Source organism: Ranitomeya imitator, chromosome 2, assembly GCF_032444005.1.
Source record: "Ranitomeya imitator isolate aRanImi1 chromosome 2, aRanImi1.pri, whole genome shotgun sequence".
Classification (NCBI taxonomy): domain Eukaryota; kingdom Metazoa; phylum Chordata; class Amphibia; order Anura; family Dendrobatidae; genus Ranitomeya; species Ranitomeya imitator.
In genome coordinates this window covers 460482918-460509678 of record NC_091283.1, presented here as the reverse complement: position 1 = coordinate 460509678, position 26761 = coordinate 460482918, and the positions used below count along the sequence as shown (strand labels likewise).

The 26761-nt window shown below is 42.9% G+C and overlaps 1 protein-coding gene across 2 annotated transcripts in view; it reads left to right on the top strand.

Annotated features, from left to right (window-relative positions):
• CDH4 (cadherin 4) overlaps positions 1–26761 on the top strand; it is a 1112924-nt gene that overhangs the window by 1013701 nt on the left and 72462 nt on the right. For both annotated transcript variants that reach the window (XM_069751205.1, XM_069751206.1), the window contains 2 exons: positions 7493–7665; positions 23780–23917. In XM_069751205.1, the coding sequence (XP_069607306.1) occupies positions 7493–7665; positions 23780–23917 (311 nt within the window). The remainder of the gene's footprint in view (positions 1–7492; positions 7666–23779; positions 23918–26761) is intronic.

The following is a 26761-nucleotide window of genomic DNA, read 5'->3' as shown; positions in this document are numbered from 1 at the left end:
CAATACCTAAAAAACTCAGAGAAGTCACTGGACCCATCGTCTTTTCTGCCACCAATGGCACACCAAATTTCTTCGCCACCCCTTCCATTGAATGAAGTAATACAGAACAATTCAGGGAGAATGCCGGACCAACAAATAAAAAATCGTCTAAGTAATGCATACAGGAACTGAGACCAGATGCATCCTTAACCGTCCATTCCAAGAACGAACTAAACGTTTCGAAATATGCACAAGACAATGAACACCCCATTGGCAAACAACGATCCATGAAAAATCCACCATCCCAAAAACATCCTAACAAGTGCATGCTGTCCGGGTGAACCAGTAGCAAACGAAAAGCCGCTTCAATGTCGGTTTTTGCCAATAAGGCCCCTTGTCCACATTCTCTAACCAAGTCCATTGCCGTATCAAAAGACGTATATAAAACAGACAATAAAGTTGTAACATGCATTTTACATACAGGGAAAAATTATGGTATATTGCACAAAATACGTATATACAAAACGAATTAACCACTCCATGTATGTATGCTAAGGACCGTTTAGGAACATCTGCAAAACAACAGATATCCTAATCACCACAAGAAGCAGATAGATCCCATAAATATGCATTAACCTATCATAAATAAAGGTGATTTTTTATGGGATCTATCTGCTTCTTGTGGTGATTAGGGTATATAAAACAGAGCATAACTGAGGATCGATCCCATCATTTACTGATACTCCCTTCGGGAAGGAAAGGTGAATCAACCTGAATTTATTAATTTCTTTCTTTGGGACAACTCCCAATGGCGACACTCTCAGGTTAGCCATAGGAAGTGAGTCAAATGGTCCAGCCATTCTACCTAGGGCTACCTCCTTTTGTAATTTTTCAGTGACTACATCAGGGAATTCTCTGGCTGATTTCAAATTCTTGGTTGATCACCCCAACCTAACATCCACGAAAGGAATCCGAAATCCGTTCCTAAAACCATCTCGTAATAATGACGCCGCTTCCTTATCCGAGTACCTATTTAGGAATTGCTCCATCTCTACCAGACACACTGGTGTCATTCCTTTTTTCAGAACTCTCTCTCTGTCGTCCTCCCTTAAAGCATTTTGCAGCCCCATGATTACTGCTGCAGGTGGAACATTCATGTTTAAATTTACAGTTGGCGCCAAACCGGCACACTCCATCATTATAGGAAAAACACAGCCCTTTTTGTGCTGTCCCCGAATGCCCCGACTGTCCTGAACCCCCGGTGCCCCCAAGAAAAGACTACATTTCAAAAAACTGACCGTCACATCCAAACATAGACTGTGTGAACAGGTGCTGAACCTAGAGTCGCCAACTCATATATAGTCAAATAAATAAGGCAGCACACTGCAGCGCTAAAACATGCAAACATAAAACATGAAAATTAAACTGCATTACTGCACTAGAAATATGAAAAATGAGAGCATTTAGAGCATAAAAATGGCCAATTTTATGTGTACCTGGTAGCCACTTTACGGCATCTCTCTTATACCAGGTCAATTTTCGTGTTTTATGTTTGCATGTTTTAGTGCTGCAGTGTGCTGCCTTATTTATTTGACTATATATGAGTTGGCGACTCTAGGTTCAGCACCTGTTCACACTTAGTCTATGTTTGGATGTGACGGTTAGTCTTTTGAAATGTATTCTTTAGCCTTTTGACTGAGCACTCCACCTCCTAGTCACAGGTGTTTTAATTACAGCAGGTCCATTACCCCTCCATAGAGAGAGAGAATTTTAGTCTAAGAAGAGGTTTCACAGGCACCCATTCAGATGGAGACGTTTATTCTCAGCGAGGAAAGGCAAGTTTAGGACCTGGTATAAGAGAGATGCCGTAAAGTGGCTACCAGGTACACATAAAATTGGCCATTTTTATGCGCTAAACGTTCTCATTTTTCATATTTCTAGTGTAGTAATGCAGTTCAATTTTCATGTTTTATGTTTGCATGTTTTAACGCTGCAGTTTGCTGCCTTATTTTCCCAAGAAAAGACTGAGATCCTTGCCCTGGCCTACCTGGGGTTGTTACTCTCATCCATAGGGCTATATCTTTATGGTCCCAGCGAATGTTTGGACAAACCGCCTACCGCAGATGGAATTGTTCGTCGTACCTCAGCCATCCCTGACCCCCATATAACCTATATGCCTCCCCGATGGTGTCCATATAAGGGGGAACAATTTTCTGGCGATTTCTCCCCAATCACTCTTGCCAGTATAGCAAATGCTTGTAACCAGTTAGAAAATGAGCGAGGGATCAACCGGTACGGTCTCCTATCCTCCTTTTTGGACTCGTCCCTCCTCGCCCTATCAAGGTTAAAACGTTCTAAAGGTAGCAATGAAAATATTTCCACATATTCCCCCTTTCCAGATCTTTTCCCTTACTTCCTGCTTCAAATGTGCCCCTAATGGCCCCTCACAGCAAAAGGCGAGGTTTACCTTTGTTTTATCATTCAAACGTACCGATTCTTCCTTGTCCTTCTCCCCACTACTTACTGCTACGGAATCATGCCCCGCTACCTCGCTTCCCGCCGGTGCTACTTCCCCCCCATTTCTAGGAGCCTCTACTACAGTACCCCGTGTTACACGACCCAAATCCGGTAATTCCCTAACCTCTTCTAACCCCTATCCCTCATACTCCCTAACCATGCAGATAATGGTGACAGAGCGCACTGGCCACTCCCCAACTCCCTCAACTGAACCAATTCTTTCAGCCCTTGCAATATAATCTCGGAACCGCCACTAGCCCCCCTGACTGACAAATCCCCCGCCCCCGCAATAATATTAGAAACTAATGACGGTAAATGAAAAGATGAATGTTCTCTCTCACCTAGCTGACATCCCACCTACGTGTGCACATACTCTAATAGTGGAGGAGAACCTCAGCAGATGACCGCGCTATTACTGAAGATAATCTCTATATAACGACCAACATGGATATTACCGCCATATGGTCAGTGGAAAATGCCAGCCCTACAGAACATGTAAGAGATCACAGCACAGTTACAGATAATGACTTACTGCTGATGTTCTCTGATGGAATCGCTCACTTTTCCCATCTTTTCCATCTGGCACAGACCGACATGACAACTTCATCCAGCCAGGACTCGTCTGCAGAGAAAACAACAAAGACACATTTCACTTCTCATATTCCAGCCCCATCACCATCTATTCCCAACCTGAACAAACTCCTCATCCTACTGATACCCCAATACTGAGCCGCTGCTGCCGTATGTGTCCCTATTACTGCACCTGATACCCCAATACTGAGCCGCTGCTGCCGTATGTGTCCCTATTACTGCCCCTGATACCCCAATACTGAGCTGCTGCTGCCGTATGTGTCCCTATTACTGCACCTGATACCCCAATACTGAGCTGCTGCTGCCGTATGTGTCCCTATTACTGCACCTGATACCCCAATACTGAGCCCCTGCTTCACCTGCTGTGTGGCTCTCTGTGCCTTCTAAATTCTAAAACAACCCTCTATAATATAGTAATACCAAGTGCAAGTGCCCTAGAAAACAGTGCCCACATTTTGCTCCCTAGAAAGTAATATTGCCATGTTTGCCCCTTTGATAGTCACAGTAACCTGAGATCCCCTATAACAAGAAGTGCCACTTTACATTTAATAATGTCCCGAGCCTGTCCCCTTGTACAGGTCCCCTATACAATATAATGCCCCCTCACTGTATAGTACCATCCACACAGTATACTGATCCCTTAGTAGCCCCCAAACTGTTTGATGGCTCCAACACTGTATGATGGCCCCTTCACTGTAATCTTCACACTGTATGATGGCCCACAAGATGGCCTCCATTGTTATGACCTGGTGGTTAGGAGCACCCGGAATGACCTGATAGTTAAACCACATACAGGACGAACTCTGGGATGTGGGAACTCTGCTGACCGCAAGCCCTAATCCTATCACACACACTAGAAATAGCCGTGGAGCGCTCCTGACCAGACCTAGGCGCCTCGTCACAGCCTAAGGGCTATCTAGCCCTAGAGAAGGAAAATAAAGCCTACCTTGCCTCAGAGAAATTCCCCAAAGGTAAAGGAAGCCCCCCACATATATTGACTGTGAGTAAAGATGAAAGTCACAAACGCAGAAATGAAACAGGTTCAGCAAAGGGAGGCCATACTAACTAAATAGACAGAGGATAGGAAAGGTAACTTTGCGATCAGCACAAAAACCTACAAAGACCACGCAGAGTGTGCAAAAAAAGACCTCCGCACCGACTCACGGGGCCACTCTGCATCCCAGAGCTTCCAGCTAGCAAGACAAAATCATGAAAACCAGCAGGACAAGAAAACAGAGAACAAAATAAGACTATAAGGAACTTAGCTTCTGCAGGAGAAGGCAGGTCACCAGAGAGATCCAGGAGCGAACTGAACGAATGCAAAAACATTGACAGCTGGCATGGAGTAACGATCTGAGAGGAGTTAAATAGAACAGCCAACCAAAGGATAAACCACGTCACCTGTGTAAGGAACTTCAGAAGCCGCAGCTTCACTCATAGCCACCAGAGGGAGCCCATAGACGGAACTCGCCGAAGTACCATTCGCGACCACAAGAGGGAGCTTGACAACAGAATTCACAACACTCCATATAGTATAATGCACCAGATCATCCGAAATATAGTATAATGCACTCCCCATAGGTCTCGATATAGTATAATGCACTCCCCATAAGCTTCCATATAGTATAATGCACTCCCCATAGGACTCCATATAGTATAATGCACTCCCCATAGGACTCCATATAGTATAATGCACTCCCCATAAGCTTCCATATAGTATAATGCACTCCCTATAGGACTCCATATAGTATAATGCACTCCCCATAGGTCTCCATATAGTATAATGCACTCCCCATAAGCCTCCTCTATAGCACAAGGCAGTACCCATAGGCAGACTCTATAGCACAAGACAGCACTCCCATAGGCAGACCCTGTAGTATAAGACAGCACCCCATAGGCAGACCCTGTAGTGTAATGCAGCCCCCTATAGGCAGATCCTGAAGTATAAGGTAGCCCCCCTATAGGCAGATCCTGAAGTATAATGCAGCCCCTATAGGCAGATCCTGAAGTACTGTATAAGGTAGCCCACTTATAGGCAGATCCTGAAGTATAAAGATTGTGAGCCCCATCGGGGACAGCGATGATAATGTGTGCAACCTGTAAAGCGCTGCGGAATATGTTAGCGCTATATAAAAATAAAGATTATTTATTATTATTATAAGGCAGCCCCCCTATAGGCAGATCCTGAAGTATAAGGCAGCTCACTTATAGGCAGATCCTGAAGTATAAGGCAGCCCCCCTATAGGCAGATCCTGAAGTATAAGGCAGCCTCCCTATAGGCAAATCCTGAAGTATAAGGCAGCCCCCATAAAAAAACAATAAATACTCACCTCTCATTCTCCTTGTTCCAGTGGTGCTCAGACCTTCCGCTCATCTTTTGACAGCGTGCCCCCGGTGGTGACGTCATTGCGCTCGCTGTCAGCGTCGGTGACGCCAGACACTGACAGGGGGATGATGGGAGAAGGAGCGCAGCGCTACTTCCCTCATCAGTGTGCTGACGGGCGGGGGGCCACTGCTGGCTCCAGGCCCCCCCCCCGGCCAGCTCAGGGGCCCCATAGCGGGCGGCAGAGCGATCGATTCTCCCTGCTCTTCCGCAGAAGGTAACTGTATCGGCGCGCTGCATGCGCCGATACAGTTACAGTAGCGTAGCTCCGGGTGGGCCCCCTCTGAGCATCGGGCCCGGGGCGATGGCCCCCCTCTGCCCCCCGGTAGCTACTCCAATCACAATAGGCGAGAGCACAGCTCCTCCTTCCTTCACATTGACCTTATTAAACACTTCAATACAGAAGACAGTGTCCGGATCCCACCATTGTGGCTATGTACATTTGTTATTTCCTGCAACAAAAGTCTAAAAAACCAACACCCTATTAGCCAGTGTGAGAACTGCAAGATTTCTATTATTTTTAATACAGATTGAGCTTTGTAAAAAAAAGACACTTTTTTCTCATAAATACATGCAACACCTGTGAGTCTATAACTATTAGGGTGCGGTCCTAGGGTCCTCTATTAAGTCTTTCTTTCCCTCATCAAATCACCAAACAAAAATTGCAGGTCCCAAGGATTGAAATTGCACCCCTCTGCCAGTTTGTGATGCTGATTTTCAGGCTCATGAATATTTGCTAATTATTTTCTAATGTGCTTGTGAGCTATTTCCCGGAAAACAGTAAAAGTTATGTTTTAGTTGCTCACCCCCTTACTCTCACTTTTGCGTACAGCCTTGGTCAGTGATCCTAAATGAAAAAAAAAAAAGAGTGAAATAGATTCTCTATTTTAGGAGACCACAGTCCTATTGTAGATAGGACTTCACCCATTATGCAATATTAGCATTAACAATCCTGCCCCCTAGTGGATAAAACCCAGTACTGCAAGCTTCTTTTCAGGAAAAAAGAACAATGAATACTTGTTGTGTATAAGTAAAAAAAATCTAAATATAAGCTGGATGTTATTGTATGCGCTATTAAGTTGTTAGCGGCCTGGTAGATGTTGCAGAACTACAAGCACCAGCTTGCACAGATCAGCTACCAGTAGCTGGAGTTCTATTTCCTGGGACTCGCAGTGTGCCCGGTTGCTCCTGCGTTCCAGGACCAGCTCTTTCTGCTTCACTTGACTCTCCCCCTGGGAGATGAATGCTAGCGAGCGCAGCACAGATGGGGCCTGATACTTGAAAGTCATCTGCATATGAAGAATTTAAATCTTTAGCCTTGGTGATTTGAACAGAAAGCCAATTATGGGGCTGAGTTCGTTTTGAAATGAAGCTGTAATTTGAGGCTTGTGAAATTAATCCTTTAAAGCGCACAGTGGCAAACACGAAAGGCTTGTATCAAGTGCTGGCATTCGGAGTCCCTTCATTTGCTCCTTCACTGGTAATACAATTAATGAAGAGGTGTGGAACCGGCTCACCCCAAGAAGGAATTAGAGTCCATCTGTGATTACATGACCGGACTTACAGGGGCTACGTAAATGTGAGGCGGGCCGGCGGGTGGGAGACGTGGCTAATCTCCTTTTCTTGACCGAGCGTTCTGCGCAAAATTACGGAGACATGTCCGATACTGATCCAACTGCTCAGACGTATCTCCATATGTTTGTTGACCACGGTTCTCCTACACGCAGACACGTGAAAACGTCATAGAGCAAAAGCGCTATTATTATTATTATTATTATTTATTGTTATAGCGCCATTTATTCCATGGCGCTTTACATGTGAGGAGGGGTATACATAATAAAAACAAGTACAACAATCTTAAACAATAGAAGTCACAACTGGTACAGGAGGAGAGAGGACCCTGCCCGCGAGGGCTCACAATCTACAAGGGATGGGTGAGAATACAGTAGGCGAGGGTAGAGCTGGTCATCTCATCATCCAGTGATAGTGATGGAGACTTATAATGTCTGTATTCCCCCCCAGGTTCCTATGTCATGACAGTGACCGCACACGACGCAGATGACATCAACACATCCAATGGAATCGTGATGTACCGGATCATGGCGCAGAGTCCGCAGAGCCCGTCCCAGGACATGTTTGTGATTCACAGCGAGACTGGAGCCATTAATACGGTGGCTGCTGGGCTGGATCGAGAAGTGAGTAGATCTGTTTTTGAGATACAGGGGGCCGCATTTTCATTAATGTCAACATTTTCCAGGTCTTAGTTCATAAGGATCATGTGACCTAAACTTCTCCGATTCACCGAATCCCTTTTAGAGCCATTGCCTGGCACTTTTGGGTGCTGTTATTGCAGTAAATAATCTACCCACCAGTATTACTCAGGGTTTTATTTCATCATAGCGACTGTAAAAAGTTAATGTCTACTTTTTTTTATATTTTGTCACTTCTAGGTCTAAAACTGCTTCAAATCTCTGTATTGTGGTAGGAAGTTTTCTGCCTGAATTGATTTAAAGGGGTTGTCCACTACTCAGACTACCCCTTCTCAATGACTGTTTCGCCCCCCCCCCCCCACCCCAGTAAAATAACACCTATACTCACTTCTAGTGTTATCGCTGTTCCAGCAGTGTCTGCACTATTCCACCTTTGTTGGCACTGGCTCTCCCGGAGCTCACTTGACATTGTGTCACGCAATCCCTGCTGCCAATCAGTGCTGGCTTCACTCTCCTTTGGATGGAATTTCTACCTCATTTTCTCTGGATGACAATTATAGCCATAGAATGGGTCAGTGAAGTGGCCACTGATTAACCTCAGGGATTGTGTGACATAACAATGTCCCGTGATCCCCGGGAGAGCTAGGCCCGACACCACTGGAACGGCACTGGTGTTATTATTTTACTGTAGGGAAATATAGTGATTGAGAAGGGGTTGTTCGACTACTGGACAATCTCATTAAAAGTTCCAGCTTCCTGCAGCAGCCACTAGAGGGAGCCCAGTGTATACTGCATGTTTTATCATTGTCTAACCAAGCACCCCCTAGTGGTGACTGCAGGTAGCTCGAATGTTATCATTTATCTCAATGCAAGAGATTAAAGGGGTTGTCTGGGATGTAAAAAAAATTATAATGACAGGGAATTGCCTGTGCTTAAATCATGCCCACTGATGGCATGTCTGAACTGGATGACATGTTAAAGACCATTGGGGAACAATAGGGGACGAGTTACTTTTTGTTCCATTTTAGCACTTTTCGCTGGCAGTGTTGATGCCTCCTGACAGCTCGGCCTTCGGTGGTGTAATGCTAAGATTGTCACAAAATCAAACAGAACAATAAGGCTTTAGCTATAGTGCGGTGTTTAATGTCTGCGGAGCTGATCTCCAGCGAAATCCCTGCCTCTGAGCCCAGATAATGTTGATCTCGCTTCTTCATTGCATAAATGAATAGAAATAATTTTTTTTCCTGACGCGTGATACAAATGATATCTTCTGTATCTTGTGCATTCGGATTTCCTCTTTTTAATTCTTCTTTCCATCTCCCCAGAAATCTACCCAGATATCTTAGCCATACTCTCTAGTAATCAGCATTTACAAATTACCTGTGTAATGTATGCAAAGCTCATTAGCTTATAAGCCGTGTGGCAAATCTGGAGGGAATGTGTGCAGTGGGCCGGGTTTGATAAATCCAAGCCAAGTGCAAATCCAACCGCTGCCACCGCCGCGACAATTGGCGTCAACAAAATCATAAATTAAAAAGCCAAGAAACAAAAGAGACTCTGTGCTTCCTACTGATATTGGTCTCTGAACAAGAAGCACTCACGGTTTACAACCTCCGTTATGTTCTTGGGCTGCTTGTAAGGGTTCCAAAAAATACACGGATAATGACAAGCAATCAATCACTGCATGTATTATGTAACCAGGAACGCACCAATGAATCCTGGAACCCAGAGGTGGGCACCTGTTTTTCCTAATAGGAACTGGGACTAGTTGTTGAGGGTCAAACAGCAGCTCAGCTCAGTGATTGGCAGCAGCGGTGATGTGCGCTTTATTCTTGGTGTATCAACTGCAGTTAGTAAAAACACTGTAGTAATGATGGCCCCGGAGAAGGTGAGTAACATCTGGTTTTAATATCCTAAAGGGACTCTGCCAGCAGAAAATGACTGTTCAAACCAAGTATAGGCCCTCATACACCCTTGGCGTGGTCAAAGATATAAGTCCATCTTCCCACCTACTTGTGGTCCCTCTATCTCCACCCCATCCTTCTCCTCTTTGATTGGCACATCTGGCTTTATTGAGCAAGAGAATGGTGGAGATAGAGGGAAAACAAGTAGATGGGAAGGTGGACTTAGATGTTTGACCACCCCAATGGTACACCGAGTGCTTGTTCTGTGTTGACAGACTCACGTTAACACTATCCAAGCCATTAGAAGTTAGAAAATTAGAAACAGAAAACATCTTTAAAGGGATCATCCAGGACTATTTCATTGTTTTCTTGTGGAGCTAAGAATTGACAGGCAGGTAGTTGCTAACCATCTGCCTGGTATGGATCTCTCCTGGACCACTCCTGCTGGTGATTCTGTGGTTTCTGGTGGCATCACGTAAACAGAGCAGCTTTTTCTCTTCAGCTCTGCTGTGTTGATGGGGTGTGGGGTGTGACTGCCGATGTCATGCTGATTGACAGCTGGCTCCCCACTGCAGGGAACCAGCTGTCAATCAGCATGACATTGGCAGACACACCCCGTTGACAGAGCAGATCAGGAGAGAAGGAGCTGCTGTGTTGATGTGAGGAGAGATCCATGACTGCTGGGAGCCGGCACTGGGCAGAACAGGCAGGTAGATAGCAATTAGTTGCCTGTCAGTCCTTAGCCCCATAAGAAAAAAATAACATAGTCTCAGATAACCTATTTAAAAAAAAAACATACTTACACCTGCACTGGAACACGTTGGCCGGTCTGAGCCCTGTTTTCCCTGCGAGATAGAGACCACAGCTACGCCCCTATTTCCCACTTAGGCCGGGGTCACACTGGCGACTAAAATGGACGAGTGCAATGCGATAAAAAAAAATCGCATTGCACTCGGACCAATGTTATACTATGGGGCAACTCCCAGCAGCCGATTTTTTTTGTCGGTTGTTTTCCTCAGTCTGAGACAATCGCAGCATGCTGCAATTGTCACGGACACTCGGCTGACTCTCGGCTCACTCACACCCATATAAGCCTATGGGTGCGAGTGAGACAACGCCCATCACTCAGATATCATCCGAGTGATGTGCCTTAAATGCTGACTCCGGCAATAGAGGAGATGGAGAAATTAGTTTCTCCGCCTCCTCCGCAGCTGTGCTTTGATCCGCTCTGTGCGAGAGGCTCGGAGTACAGACGCATGACACTCGGCTCCCGCTCGCAGCAGAGCAGGACCGAGGGTCCATCGGATGCAATACGCCAGTGTGACCCCGGCCTTAGAGGTGGTATGGGGCAATAATAGTTATATGTATGAGCACTAACAATTTTTATTGCATGGGTTCATTACATTGTGTTTTTCTCTGTTCCTATCGGTCAGGCCTCCACTTGGTCTGTGCATATCATCATGCTCCATTGTTATCTTGGGCACTGATGCATATTTTAAGATCTCAATATAATCTATGGGAAGTAAATGACTGCACGGCTATAACCGGATGCTGAACACTTACCTAGCAGAACAAATCAGCATGGACAATAAATTGTTCTGCTGTGCTATCGAGCAAAGAAGTGTATCGGCCTCTGATAATTGCTTCATTGCGGATCGATGTGTCCCTATTAGGGCCTGAATATTGCAGATTATTGCCTGGTGCACCCAACACGACCGTTCCGAAGAGCTCTAGAGAAGGATTCTGCTTTCCTCCAGGATGTCTTTCTGATCAGATCACTGTATGCAGCGCTGTCAGGAGAATCAGAAGAGCGCTCTTGTCAGAGACTTCAGCAAGATGACAGCGGAAGGGAAGACCAATGGGACGCTGGTCTGCACATCCCAATCTCCAAATGACATCATGCACAGGAGACTGTGGGACGAGGGGCCTGTGAGAGCGGAGAGGATTGCAGGCTGTCACATTGAACAAAGAGTCTTGCTCGTTCAGCTGGGAACGTGGTGCGTGTGAGATAGGCTGCCTATTATTGTCTGTACCCCCAGCTGATAACCTGCTCTCAGCTTTGGGAAATAGGCATCCACCTTATTGATCAGAGCGCCACCTTTTTTTTGTTGTACAGACACAGCCTGCCACTCACGACACCTGCCTGGTGGCCAGTCCGTGCTACCCAAGGTTATCTGCAACATGGGAAGGTCACGAAAAACTGTACGCCTCATATCACAAAATCCCAGCGGCAAGGATGCAACAAAAATCCTACACTACAATTACTTTATACTACTTCTGCATTTTCTAAATGTATTTATTGTAGCCTAGTGGGAAAGACGGAACTGACCAGGGTGCTGATATCAACAGTTAGAGGGAACCAGTCAAGTTTTTGCTATTTAATCTAAGAGGCATGATGTTGTAAGGTCAGAGACCCTGATTCCAGTGATTCCCTGCGGGGGGATACCGTGTCTGGACACAAGCACAGCACCTATCATCGTGAAGAAGTCCATTCTGTGTGCCTAAACCTATCTGCGCAAATACCAGACGCAGACCATGCTGTGTCTTATATGACACTACAGTCATTCACTTTTTTCATCATAGTACGTAACTGATGAAGGTCCAGATATAGGACCGAAACGTTTTTTGGCTACTACGATTAAGATCTCACAAGCATTAAGTTGAGTGCCAGGTTCTTTCTTTTAGTATCACATGGTGTGGGAACCTACCTGGGCACAACTAGTAGTAGTGCACACGGCTTTATCTTTGACCTTCTAGACTGTGTGACGGGCACAGTCCAGCCGCGAAATGGCAGCTCCCTACTCCCCTGCAGTTAGTGACCGCTCCATACTCCCCTCCAGTCAGCGCCCGCCGCCCACATAGTGTTTTCGCAGTCCGTTAAACAGACTGCGTTGCTCCGCGGCATAACGCGGTGTAACGCAGTCTGTTAACGCTGCTATTAACACTGTGTGACAAACTTTTTACTATTGATGCTGCTTATGCAGTATCAATAGTAAAAAGATATGATGTTAAAAATAATTAATAAAAATAAAAAATGGTGCTATTCTCACCTTCCGTTGTCCACCGATGCGCGCGAGCGGCGAGGCTGCCGCCAGCTTCCGTTTCCAGAGATGCATTGCGAAATTACCCAGATGACTTAGCAGTTTCGCAAGCATCGGTGGACGCCGGATGGTGAGTAGATAACTATTTTTTATTTTAGAGATATGGTGCCCACACTGTTATATACTACGTGGGCTATGTTATATACTGCGTGACTGATATATACTACGTGGGCAGTGTTATATACTGCGTGGGCTTTGTTATACACTACGTCGCTGCTATATACTACGTGGCTGCTATGTACTACGTGGCTGCTATATACCACTTGGCTGTGCTATATACTATGTGGCTGCTATATACAACGTGGCTGTGCTATATACTATGTGGCTGCTATATACTACAAGGCTGGGCTATATACTATGTGGCTGCTATATACTACATGGCTGCTATATACAATGTGGCTGTGCTATATACTATGTGGCTGTGCTATATACTACGGGCTGTGCTATATATTACGTGGCTGCTATATACTACGTGACTGTACTATATACTACGTGGCTGTGCTATATACTACATGGCTGTGCTATATACTACGTTGCTGTGCTATATACTACGTGGCTGTGTTATATACTACGTGGCTGTACTACATCCTGCACCCCGAACCCCCGACATCCAGTGCCCCGAACCCCCAAAATCCTGCGACCAATCAGTGACATATGCAGTCCAGCCGCAAATTGACGTGGGATTTAAACCACACTTCGCTAATTGGTCGCGCCCGGCTAGCCGCGACCAATCAGCAATATTGGCGCGGTAATTAAACACCGCTTCGGTCATTGGTCATGCCGCGGTCAATCAGCGAAAGGCACAGTCCGGCCGCGAATTGGCGGCAGATGTGAACCACGCTTCGCTGATCGGCCGGCGCGACCAATCAGCGATATTGGCGCGGAATTTAACTTCCACTCACAGCGCGACGTACATACATACATATTCTAGAATACCCAATGCGTTAGAATCAGGCCACCATTTTATCGATTAACAAAGTGCAAAGTGAATAAACAAATGAGAAATCTAAATTATTTTGTCAGACCCCAGTCTATACGCAGGTTTGCCCGGCGTCATAGTATAGAATTCTCTCATTCCTCTCACTGTCTTTCAAGTAAAGAATTGATTTCGGGAGAAAAGAGCAACAATTATATAAAAAAGCAAAAACAACCTTGTTGTATAATTGTAAAAATGTCTAATTATAGAGCGCTATGTAAATGCAGCATTTCTACCTAATTGCAAATGTCAGGAGACTCTTATATTAGTGGTGTAAGTCTTCAGCGCCGCTCTTCTAGGGAATATAGACCTGGATGTCCTCGCCTTCAGCCTCATTCATATCAAGTTCTTTACTAATTGGGTTATTTGTGGACTAATTGGAAGGAGATAAATGAGGCACTCCAGAAGATGGAAAATTGATATACTTTGTGTGTTCCTCCAGATGAAAGCTTGAGTTGTGAAGTACCTCTGGTTGCCATTGTGCTGGCTGGACTCATGACAAGGTGAAGTGTTAGGTTGTTAGACACAAAGGAACCAGACAACTGATAAGTATCACTTGTTCATAAGGTGATGATTATATTATCCTGGACATCTCTCAGGGATATTCTGTATGTATTCTGTTCTGGTTATTTTTTATGTTATAGAAAATTATACAGTTTTCCAATTTTGTATTCTATATCAATTCTTCATGTTTTTGAAGACAAAGAGCACCCCGTTAAGGAAAGGACTTTGGAAACAGTCTCTGATTTTTGCCTAGTGGCTACCATTTATCCCTAACATTGATCCTGGTACCCTAACCTCTGCCCTATAAAACAATAAACCCAGCACTACAGCACTTAAAAGTGCGACATCAATAGTCTACTTGTCAACTATATATCCCTAACTTTCCCTACCAGAGATAACCCCTGTCTGTCAGAATTCACAATCTGGCATAAGAGAAATAAACCAATCTAGGATCCTTGGCAGTATTACACACTGAACAATAATATGAAGGATACATTGACCCGCTAACTATCAGCGTTTGATCAGAAACCGTATGGGCCTTCTCCTGGCTTTTTTACATTCCAATAGTGGTTACCACTCTAGGCTCTAACAAGACACTACACACTTCTGCTAGGCCGCAAGTCTTGCACTGTAGACCACAGATAGTAAATTCTGTCACTGACCTGTTCCCATTGTCCTCAGTTCTTAAGAGACAGCTCACGTCTCTTTCCGCTCACTTGATTGAGGTCCTGTGCCCTTTATCCAGGCACAAGATGGCAGCCTCCAGCCCTACAACAGATTCCTGTGCGTGCGTCACTTCCCTTCCTTACACGTACCTAACATTTACCTATGTAATGATATGTAATCGCAATAGAAGAAAGCATTCTCGCAGTTCTCTGTCTCGTACAATTACAAGTCCCACATCACTTACGTGTTTCTTGACCCACCATCGTCTTAAAAGTGGTGCTCAATGACGCTATACAAGTCTATGAGTTCACACACAATACCAAAGAACAGAAAACCACAGCACTCACCAAGACGTGTAGAAAACTTATGTTCTTACACCATTTGCATAAGAGCTTGGTGAAAGAGCCTAGGGCCATTTTGCACAATATAGAATCAAGGTGTCAAGGCTTCTGGCCGTAGGCTCTTTTATCAAGTTCTTATGCCCCTGACGTAATAAAAGACGTTTTCCTCACGCCTTGGCGAATGCTGGGGTTTTTGGATCTTTGGCATTGAATGCCCTCCCCTTGAGAAATACAAGGGGGGTCGCATGATAACACAACCCCCCATAAAATGTATATTTTTAATGAGAGTTCTGAAAGGTTTAATATTTTTCTGGTAAGCTGTGCTAACGCACGAGCAGGTTCTATCTATTTTTAGCTGGCTGGCTTCCCCCAATTTTTCCTCTAATTTGATTGGTTGCCAGTGAAAAATGCGAGAAAGAAAGGGGCTATAAAGATCAGCTGTTGGAGCGGATTTACATCAGTCATCGTAAAAAGATTGAAGATCCCTCCCTCTTTTTATGTTCCTACTTTATCTGTTGTGTCGTTTATTTTGTTGGGAAATCGCCCGGTTCTTCCGGGTGGATTTGGTCTTGTTGGTTTTGATTTAATTCAGTTTATTAAACTTTATAAGATTATTTTTATTGATGGAATAATAATTATTTAAAGTAACTCAAAAATAAATGCCACGGCCATTTTATACCACGTTTTTTCTGATATTCCTGTGTCTTTATTTTGCTATTGGGTGGGGCTTGTGTTACCATGTGTGTGGCCTTATAGTCCGAGCACCACCATTAAGACTTTGGGTAACTGTTTGTATTTTTCATAGGTACATGTTACACAAAAGTGTCCCTAGGCTGCAGAGTATAATGTGTACCCTAACTAAGCAATTAACTCCCAACTCTAATTGACCACAATCTAACTACCGTAATACAAATTAACCCTCGACCCTAATTTCCTACTCCTAATGCTTATCAGTTTCTTGCTTATGGGTTTATATACACATACTTAGAGTAAGAGGAAAATAAAGGCAAAATTAAGGTTCACAGGAATACTGGACAAATCATAGGGGTGCTGGGGCTGATGTGATGGGGTTAAATACGCTGGTTCGCTGTCTGATAGCGAGAACAAGTAGCATGGCTCTGATTTCCAAACACTGTTAACAGTAATGAGGAGATCAGAATTCCAAATTGTCTTTTTCTTTTGTCTTTATGAGCACTTTAGCGTGTCTTCAACACTCGTCGATCAGTCATCTAAAACTTGCCGATCAGAGTGACCGCTGCTTGAGACCGCTGCAGTTGGTCTGTGCTAGGGATGAGCAAACGTGCTCGGATAACATCTTATCTGAGCATACTCGGGTGTTATCCGAGTATCTCGGGCGTGCTCATTTATTATGTTCGAGTCCCCGCGGCTGCATGATTTGTGGCTGTTAGACAGCCTGAACAGATGGGGATTTCCTGTTTGTTAAGGAATACCCACTTGTGTTGAGGCTGTCTAACAGACGCAAATCATGCAGCCACAGGGACTCGAATATAATACACGAGCACGCCCAAGATACTCAGATAACACCCGAGCATGCTGGCATAAGACGTTATGCTTATCCCATTGAAAGCCTATGGATGTCGAAGGTAGTTTTTCGTAGGGTTTACGTCTATGAAACAATCTACAGAATCAGGTGGCTGCACACAGATTAAGGTGCCCATACACATCAGACAAAAGTTGGCTGACCATCTAACGTATACTAGGACCTATTGACTCTCTGCCTTCCCGATCCTTTTCTCCTGAAGGTAGATGAGTGTGCACGTGTGGGGAGTGATCATTGTCTCTCCCGACTGTTATCTAAGGTGTGTGGGCACCTTTAGAGTTGTAGAGCTAATCAATTTTGCTCCTCAACATAATCATTTTGCTCATCAACATAAGCACAATGCCAAGTGCATGTGGGGAAAACCCTGAAAATCACCAGAGCGACATCACAGACCATTAGGAAGTAGTGGAGAGACAATTGTCCCCACCAATGCTCTGCCGCGCCCTGAGGGAATGGTGCTGCTCTGCTCCATAAAACGATTCTTCTCTCAAACAGCGTTTTGATCTTTTTTTCACTTTGATACATTTTTCTATAAAAATCCGTATCTCCTGTAACAGAATCCCCAAAAGAGACACAAGGCTTGCAGATTTGTCTTTTTGCTGACATTAAAGTTGTCGAGAAGCCCAGGAGGGACGGACATTTGTACGGGAAGGTGGCAGGTTCAGCGCAGCCTGTGATATGGTTTAATGAATTATCATACAGGGTGAGAGGAACATGTCCAGACACTTATTAGAGGATTATACACGCCTCTTCAGCCTCATCAGTCTGTCCACAGGACAATGGCCGATCAGCTGGCATCATGTTATACCAGTCTGTCTGCTTCATGTCTGGACTCTTCCTCCTATTTTTACAATGGCACCAAGATACTGATGTTCCTGTGAAGTTTTTACCTTGCTGATTTTTTTTTTTTGTTGCAAACATCTCTATGCCCTGCAAGCTCACATAGACGACACTCGTATTCAGCAGTGGCAGGCTGTGTGTCATATCCTAATCATCACAAAGGTACACAGGGCTAGGACTCGCTTCTCCTGCTAATGAAAATCATTATCGACCATTATCTGCTTTAATTAATTTATTCATCAAATTCTGATTTGGGTGGCAGTGTTCATGCTGTGAACACCACGAAGACACGTCTTTGTTTTCGTCGCTGCAGAGCGGGTATTTAGTCTGATTGGATCCGCATACAATTATCAGCTGGTGTAACCTTTCGTGGACTCAGACGGCACGTCAAGTAAATAAGTGGAAATTGGAAATGTTACTTGTGCATCAAACTATATTTACCCTCTTCTGTTAACTGCACCGCCGCTGGACAGATATATCCTTTCTGAAAGCTGTCATGCCCTGGGCCTAGGTGGCAAGTAGTGAGGACTTTCACTGTGCTACAGCAATGGCAAAATGTATTATTTTCCATCCAGTGCACCTTCCTACACATTGTAGACTGTGCTCGGGTAAAATAGAAGAAGTCGCTGGCAAATGCATAAAAAGAGATGTGAAGAATGCGGAGATTGGTGTAGACAATAGATCAGGTGAACGCTCTGATGTGTTTCACGGTCAAAGGGACTCGGAGCCTTAAGAAGCTTGAAGTGTGAAAACGTATTAGCGTTTGCTTGATGTAATGAACGCCTTCTTCGTTAAATGTCATTTAGCAATGAGTCGGCACAATGCTGCCATTGTCTGCCAGATTAGATCTGAGTAATGCTATCCCATTATTTCACCGTATACGGTCCAGATCACAGCCCAGGCGTAAGTACTGGGTATGAATCCATCTGCGGGACAGGATAACCACATTTGTTGGTGGCCACATAGATTTTTCCTTTTGAATTTGTCATTATTATTCTCCACTCAACGTAAAACAAAATAAACATGCACTTTATCACAAAAAACGAGGCACAAGGATTGAGTATTTTTACTGCCCGCCAAGACCAAATCTGCCATTTGGCCACTGTAAATTAGTTCCACTCTTCTGTATGTTTCTATAGAAGGTGCATAGATGACTGCAAGTCCCATTCAGATGTATGGTGTAGTCACAGAATCTTCTGCAACAAGTCTGCTGAATTGGAACGCACCTTTAACCCTTGAGTTTGCGTAAGGGCTCATTCACACATCCAATTCTCTCACATACAAGAAAAAAATGACAGATTACTGTGATCAGACTCCAATCAAAGTGCGGTCCCAGTGTCATCAATTCTTCTTGTCTGTACAGATTAAAAAAACAGATTCTCCACCATCTCAGTTATAACAGTCCATGACAGCACTCAGATGTCATCCAGTTTTTTCACAAACCCATAGACTTGCATTGCCGATTTTGATCTGACCCTCAGATCAAAATCGGACATGTCTCCGATATTTTATGTGGATCATTCTGTCCGAGGAAAAAAAAAATCAGACATGTGCATAGGCCTATAGACTATGATATGTAGCTACGAGTGCTATCCATGAAAACCACAGATAGCACTTGTACAAGCTCTAACTATAACTGCAGAGGTAACCATGTGGGAATCGACTTCTTTACCTGCAGTGTAAGAAGGAAAACTGCTGCGGTCATATATAAGCGTCCCCATCTTCTGCTTTGGGAGATGTTGGTTTTTGGATTTACTGTATGTGGAAAGAGCAGATCATGGTCTTTTGTATACAAGGTGCTAAATATCCAGTTGCTTGACTCACCATAAAGAACAGTTGTGCCAGGGCTGATCCCTCCCAGTACAGTTCCTCTGTAATATATTGCATTTGCATTTAAAGGCTTTTTCTTTTATATAGTGTTCCTAAGGGTGGGCTATTATACATGCAGCTTTCTACCATGTATTTTTTCATTTTCATAACTATGCTACGATAGGCCCACAGTGATGTGAGAGAACAATCTAGTGCCAATGAGTTGTTTGCCGCCTCCATCCTCAGACACTTAGTCTGAAGTCTCTCTTCTATGCACGGAATTAGCACGCAGTTCACTCACAGTTCATCCATGCAGACAACGAAGGAAAGTCAGCTCGGATTAGGAACATTGATTCTACTGGATTCTGCCTGGCTATGGATTTTTTTCCTGCCTCTTTCTTAAATCTGTTGTGATGTAGAAGGTTGGCATTTTAGGAGGTGTCGCAACACAGGTTGATAGTGTTTTGTGCTCTAATGACTAGTCACATTGAAACTTCCTTCATGAAAAATGAAGTGCAGTTGATAAGGAGCAATTCTCCATATCTCGCTACTCTATAGGAATATAGTCTTTGGTGGGCAGGGAATTTTCTGAACCTTATTCACACAATCATCTGTTTTTATTTACTACCCAATATGTGCATGCCTACTCAGTACCATCTCTGCTGAAGCTGAATTCTTGTGCCGGTTTTGTACTCCATTCTGCGGTCTGATCACTTGATGCACCTGCCATTTCTGCCATTTTTACTTTGGCATCTGGGTGTTGACCTATTTCATTTAGGCTATCTAGAGATTTTTGATAGTGGATCCCCTCAAATTAAGATGTCTAGCATACCTTACACAAAGGACATTGAGACAAACAAGGATATGATTGTCTTGTCGTCATTGATTCATGACAGACACTGATCATCTGAAGATAGGAAAATGACAGCGCTCCATCCGGGTGTAATCCAAATATGAAAATTTATTTAAGCCATAAAACAGCAAACATGCTTGATAAAGACCCACAGGGTCGAAACGTTGCTGTTTGCTGTTTTATGGCTTAAATAAATTTTCATATTTGGATTACACCCGGATGGAGCGCTGTCATTTTCCTATCTTCAGTCTTCTACGGTCCTAGTGGGTTCCCTGGACCTGGACGGGCGCTCCGATCAAGTGAAGTGCTGTTAGCTATTTTGTTTGTTTTAGACACTGATCATCTCTGCTCCATTGTAATCAAATAATCCCTTGGGACTGAACATTGTAGACTGAACCTCAGTTACCTTTGTCCAAGGCTACCTGGCAAGTTTTAGTAGAGCAACTATGCCACTCCAATAGTCCTGAACAAGCCCTTTGAGTTGTCATTATGTCCACTGTACTCAGGTAGTAGCAATGCTCTCCTATCCAGGACCATAAAGACAATTAAAGCTTAATATGATAGTGCAATTTCATGGAAAATGTATGAGCTTTGTTTCATTCTAAAAGAATTACCAAAAAATATAAGGGTAATGTTTCTCCTTGTAGAGAGTGACATGTCTAACGTGCCAGTATAAGACTTATAGACCATGCAAATTGCCTCTTCTTTGAGGGAGAGAATGCCAGGTTAAGGAAACTTATAGGGCATGCAAATTGCCTCTTCAAAGTGGGAGAGAATGCCAGTGTAAGGATACTAATAGGCAATGAAAATTGTCTCTTCATGGAGAGCAAGAATGCCAGTGTAAAGAGAATTCTAGGCCATGCAAATTGCCTCTTCATAGAGATAGAGAATGTCAGTGTAAGTAGACTAATGGGCCATGCAAATTGCCTCTTCACAGAGGCAGAGATTGCCAATGTAAACAGACTTAGAGGCCATGCAAATTGCCTCTTCAGAGAGGGAGAAAATGCCAGTGTAAAGAGACTTAAAGGCCATACAAATTGCCTTTTCTGAAATATAGATAATGCCAACGTAAGGAAACTAATAGGCCATGCAAATAGCCTCTTCGGAGAGGTAGGGAATGCCAGTGTAAAGAGACTGATAGGCCATGCAAATTTCTTCAGAGAGCGAGCTTGAACTCAAGTGCCACCTATTGGAAGTAGCAATCCTAAACGTCAATATCGACCCTTTAACAAGCCTTGCCACTTGAGTTAGGATAGAAGCCAAACCAGAATCTCAATTTGCAGATGCGTATTTGGTATGTTGGCCCTCCTCAGTGTAACTCATGAAGTCTGATTGTCTTTTAGGATTGCTACTTGCAATAAATGCCACTAGAGTTAAGGTCCTCTCCCTCTTCAAAGAGGCAATTAGAACGCAAAAAAATATAAGAAATGAGGAAAATTCAGACACCTCAGTTATGTTCGATAACCCATATACAGAGACGACTGAAGAAGATTATTCTAAATTTTGGCTATCTCACACAATCGATGTCCTGTAACTAGAACTAAAGAATAGGGTCAATGATTGCAAGCTCTTTGGCTCTGAAACCTTCTTTCCTAAAAGTTTTGTAATACATGTATGCTGTACACTGATAATGAAATGCAATTAGAAATGTTCTCACAGGCAGTCAAGGGTCTAAGACCCCCCGAGTGGTCCCCAGTTTGGCATTTTAAACATCTTAACCTTCTAATGTCATCAGCATGTCCCAAATCTCTCCCTTCAGTAAACAGCAATTCATGATTCATTTGCAGTGCATGCAATCCTACAATAAGCACTATTAGAGGCTAATTCCCGGCCCCAGAGATTCCTTCTCTTGGTAATCCAAGTGCAGACTAATTATTTAGCGTCTTCTGTCTGTTTCCTTAGACTGCTCCAGCATAAATATCCATCCACACTGACTTTCCAATCTAATCCTTAATTACATTATTGAAGGAATTCTACAGAGGATGATATACGTCTCCGCTGGACAATTATACCAATGATATGGATGTAGTGGTGATTAAAAACTACTCTTCCTGGGTCCCATCCTTCACTTTACAGCTGAAGCACGCATTACTTCTCTTAACAGATGTTGGGCACCTGCAAAATATGTGCTGTAGAACAGATCTATCTATATGTATTGTGGCACGTGCTTGTTAGGGTATTATAGCCAACTACAATAGCACACTCATCATTTTGCACATATATTTCCTGCAGTTTTATAAAGTTATTTATTTAGGTGGTCGATATAGGTTAAAACTAGTTTTTGTTCTAACGTATTAATTCAGTGTTTCGTTGACTTATGACATTAATAATCCATCAGGAGCTGACAGCTGCCCCTCATGGTGCGATATTGGTCAGGGTACTTTCTTCTGATGGGTCCCATGTACTAGACAACCCTTTTTTGAAAAACTTCTAGTCTCCCTTCATAAAAATGCGCATAGATCAGCTGTATTTATGGAGCAAAATGCATCCTTTTATATGAAAATGTAGGAATACGGCCAATTAAAGTGGGAAAATCGCATAATTCCTGAAAGGGCTTGGTACTCTGTGAAGGGTTCGTCTTCATGCATCGAGGTCACCTATCCTCTTTTGCCTCATTCAGGAAGCCGTGATGCACGAGCATTTATGTACCCTTAGTGCAGGTGCAGATGACAGTTTGTTCTCCATCTAAGAAAAATGGTCCCATTATGCTAATCGGACTCTGATCAGAATTTGATTAGAGGGGGATCCGATTTTCTCTGAGGTTGACAGAAATAAGAATTTCTCCACCTTCTAAATTATGTAGAATGGACCAAATGGACCGCACTCGGATGTCATCCTATTTTTTTCATGGACCCATAGACATAAATCCATAAATCGGCGAGTGCCATCCGATTCTTGGAAGCAAGTTTTATGCTGTGATCCCCTTCCCCGGGAAGAAGAAGCCAATAATGATAAAGTTCAGTATAGGAAAAAATAATCAAAGTAGTAAATAACTTTTAATGAACTTTTATTGCAAAAATAAGAAAAACAATTAAAAAGACAAAAAAAGTTCATAATGGTAGTTGTTCTAATACAGAGAAGACAATTGACATGTGTTGGTGGGTAAGCCAAAGGGAAAATACTCCCTAGGTAGAAAGGATAAAATGTAATCAATTCGTAATGACATATACACGACGGAAATAAGAGTGGCATGCCAGGGGGAAATTGTATTGAAGTAAAAATCAATTAATGTGAGGATATAATAATTTACATAATGGCAGCCAAGTTGAAATGGGCTCACCCGACGCGCGTTTCACTAATGCTTTGTCAGGGGTCTAAGGAAAAAATTGGACATGTGCACAATCCCGTACGATTACACAGGCATGAGTACTATTGGTCAAACCCATAAATAGCACTCGACCTATTAAATCCCTTGCATAAGCGAGGACTAATGGTGAAATTATGACTGTCTGAATCATGTCTTATTGTTATAAGGAAGTAATTTGTCTTTATGACTATGTATCTGTATTTCCTATAACCTGTATTCCCCCATCTCTTCCTTCAGAAAGTCCAGCAGTATACTGTTGTAATTCAAGCCACCGATATGGAAGGAAACTTGAACCATGGATTATCAAACACGGCCACCGCTATCATAACTGTTGCTGATGTCAATGACAATCCTCCTGAATTCACCTCCAAAATGGTAAGATACTTGTAACTTGTCTTTTCAGTTATAATATACTGAAAATGCTGGGAACGATGATATTAGATGAAAATAATCTGGAAAATAATGCACTTAGCCAAAGCAATATACCTGACCTGACCTTTACCTACAATTCTGATTTTATGCTAGTAAGAATATAAATACATTTCTAATATATAATAAACTACGTGTCTGCAAAAAATATCCTTTTACTTTCCCTCTCTGAGGTAAAACTGAAGAATCAGCATTAGTACTGCAACAGAATTAGAGGGTTTTTTGGATGGAAATTGTGTTTCCTACAAGGTAAATTCCCTCAACGACTTTCAATCTGTTTCCTATACTTCCTTATTAATTGCTCACTGACAGATCTTAGCCAATATACATGGCAAGGACCCAGCTAGTGACGAACTAGGAGCCACACAGTACCGTGGCAGCCCTTTGCGTTTCGTTCTACATTCTATCCCACATGCAAATAATGGAGTCTTTAGATAGCAAATATCTACTGTGTCTAATTAGATGTATGGGCTTAAAATTGCAATAAACTGTAGCTGCATAAGAAATATCCAATTTGATGTAAAAATCACTGATATGTGTACCGGCAAATATAGGAAGACGGAGATTCCTTGATAATCTAAGATTTAGGCGACGTTCACACATTCAGTATTTGGTAAGTATTTTACCTCAGTATTTGTAAGCCAAAACCAGGAGTGGGTGATAAATACAGAAGTGGTGACGTGTTTCTATTATACTTTTCCTCTGATTGTTCCATTCCTGGTTTTGGCTTACAAATACTGAGGTAAAAAACTGACCAAATACTGAACATGTGAACGTGGCCTTAGGGTGCATCGTTGACCTGCAGCAGTGAACGACCACTCAGCTACTTGTTTGCCAATTGGTCATTTAATAGCCTTTTTAACCCCTGTCATTTGGACATGACCTAACGTGGTGGCGCAGTGGTTAGCACAGCAGCCTTGCAGCGCTGGGGTCCTGGGCTCTAATCCCACCCAGGACAACATCTGCAAAGAGTTTGTATGTTCTCTCCGTGTTTGCGTGGGTTTCCTCCGGGCACTCCGGTTTCCTCCCACATTCCAAAGACATACTGATAGGAATTCTAGATTGTGAGCCCAATCGGGGACAGTGATGATAATGTGATGTAAAGCGCTGCGGAATATGTTAGCGCTATATAAAAATAAAGATTATTATTATTATTATGTCTTGGGAAAAGTTCCGCATGTGTGAAAGGGGTACGGGAGTTGAACTCTCTCCACATGCATCCAATGGAAGCTAGGGGCCTGCTGAAAGCCTGCATCGCTGTCATTTCGGTACTCCTCTAAAGCTCAACTCTTGGCAGAGCTTCTTAGGGGATTGAAATTTTTTCTATGTATTGCAATACTTTAGTATTACAGTATATATAGTACAAGGGATCAAATGATTGCAAGTTCAAGTCCCCTTAGAGGAACTAAAAATAGTGTAAAAACTAAAAAATATATAAAAATTCAACTTACCCTCTTTGTCAGCGTAAAAATAAAAAAAGGAAAAAAAACATATTTGGCCTTGCTGGGTCTGTAAAACTGTGATGAGTCAAGCTCTGGATATTACATTAGGCGCTATAGTAAATAACCTAAAGACAAAACAAATCAAAACACCTAAATTGCGGGGTTTTTTGTCTCCTCAGCTACCTAAAATAATGTAATAAGCAATGAAAGCATTGTATGTCCACACAATTGATATCAATAAAATGTCAGCTCACCGTGTAAAAATAAGCTTTCACTCAGCTCCATCAACAGAAAAATAAAAATAAATGACAACACAAATAAATAAATAAAAATGTTAAATATTCAGAATTTTGTATCATACTCTTTCAAATAGTTAAAAAGAAAAAGAAATAGATGCAAGTTTGGTATCAATCATACTGACTTGGATAATCATGTTTCCAGGTCATTTTTACCAGTTTAATGAAAGCCAAAAATACAAAAAAAAAATTACATTTTTTTTCCACTATTTTTTGACACTTGAAATCTTTTCCCCATTTTTCAGTACATTGAATGGTAAAATAGATGGTGTAATTCAAAACTAAAGGTTGTCCGATAAAAAGCAGGCCCTCATGTGACTATGTCAATGAAAAAGTAAACAAAGTTATGGCTCTTGCAAGAAAGTGAGGGAAAAAAAGGAAGTGCAAAGATGAAAAATGTCCTGATCCTTAAGTGATTAAGTAGGCTAATGATTAGCACAAAATGATCAGTAATAGATCGATCTTTGTGCCCAGGTAGTCATTGTTCTTGGCAGCACATGTTCTATTTATACAAGCAAGCTATTAAAATCATTGCACCTGACAAACAAGCATTTTGTTCGATTGTCGGGAGATTGACAACCTGTCGACACTGTACTATTATTGGGAAACAAGCTTTCTTAAAAACGCCTGTTTCTGGGAATTGCGCAGTGTAAATGCATCATTACGGTTAAACACATATTGTAATAAATATGATTAAAAGTTAAAACAAATCTAAAAGTGTGAAATAAAAACAAATCTCAAATTGAGAAAATGTCCCCCAAAGGCAAATCCTCATTGTCCTCGATGTCTGTCTATCCAGTCCAGGGTAGGACTACTACCACTACAGCACAGGTGGGTTCTTAGATGGACCCAGGTTTTGCCACAATATTGAGCTTTATAGTCCTGGCAGAGCAGAGGGCATCCCTACACAATGCTGATGCTGCGACCAATCAAAGGACATCAATTTTCTCCACTATGAATTGTTCACCTTGGCTTTAGAATCATAGAATCATAGAATGTTTGAGTTGGAAGGGAGCCCCAGGGTCATCGTGTCATCCTCACTCTCAAATTTT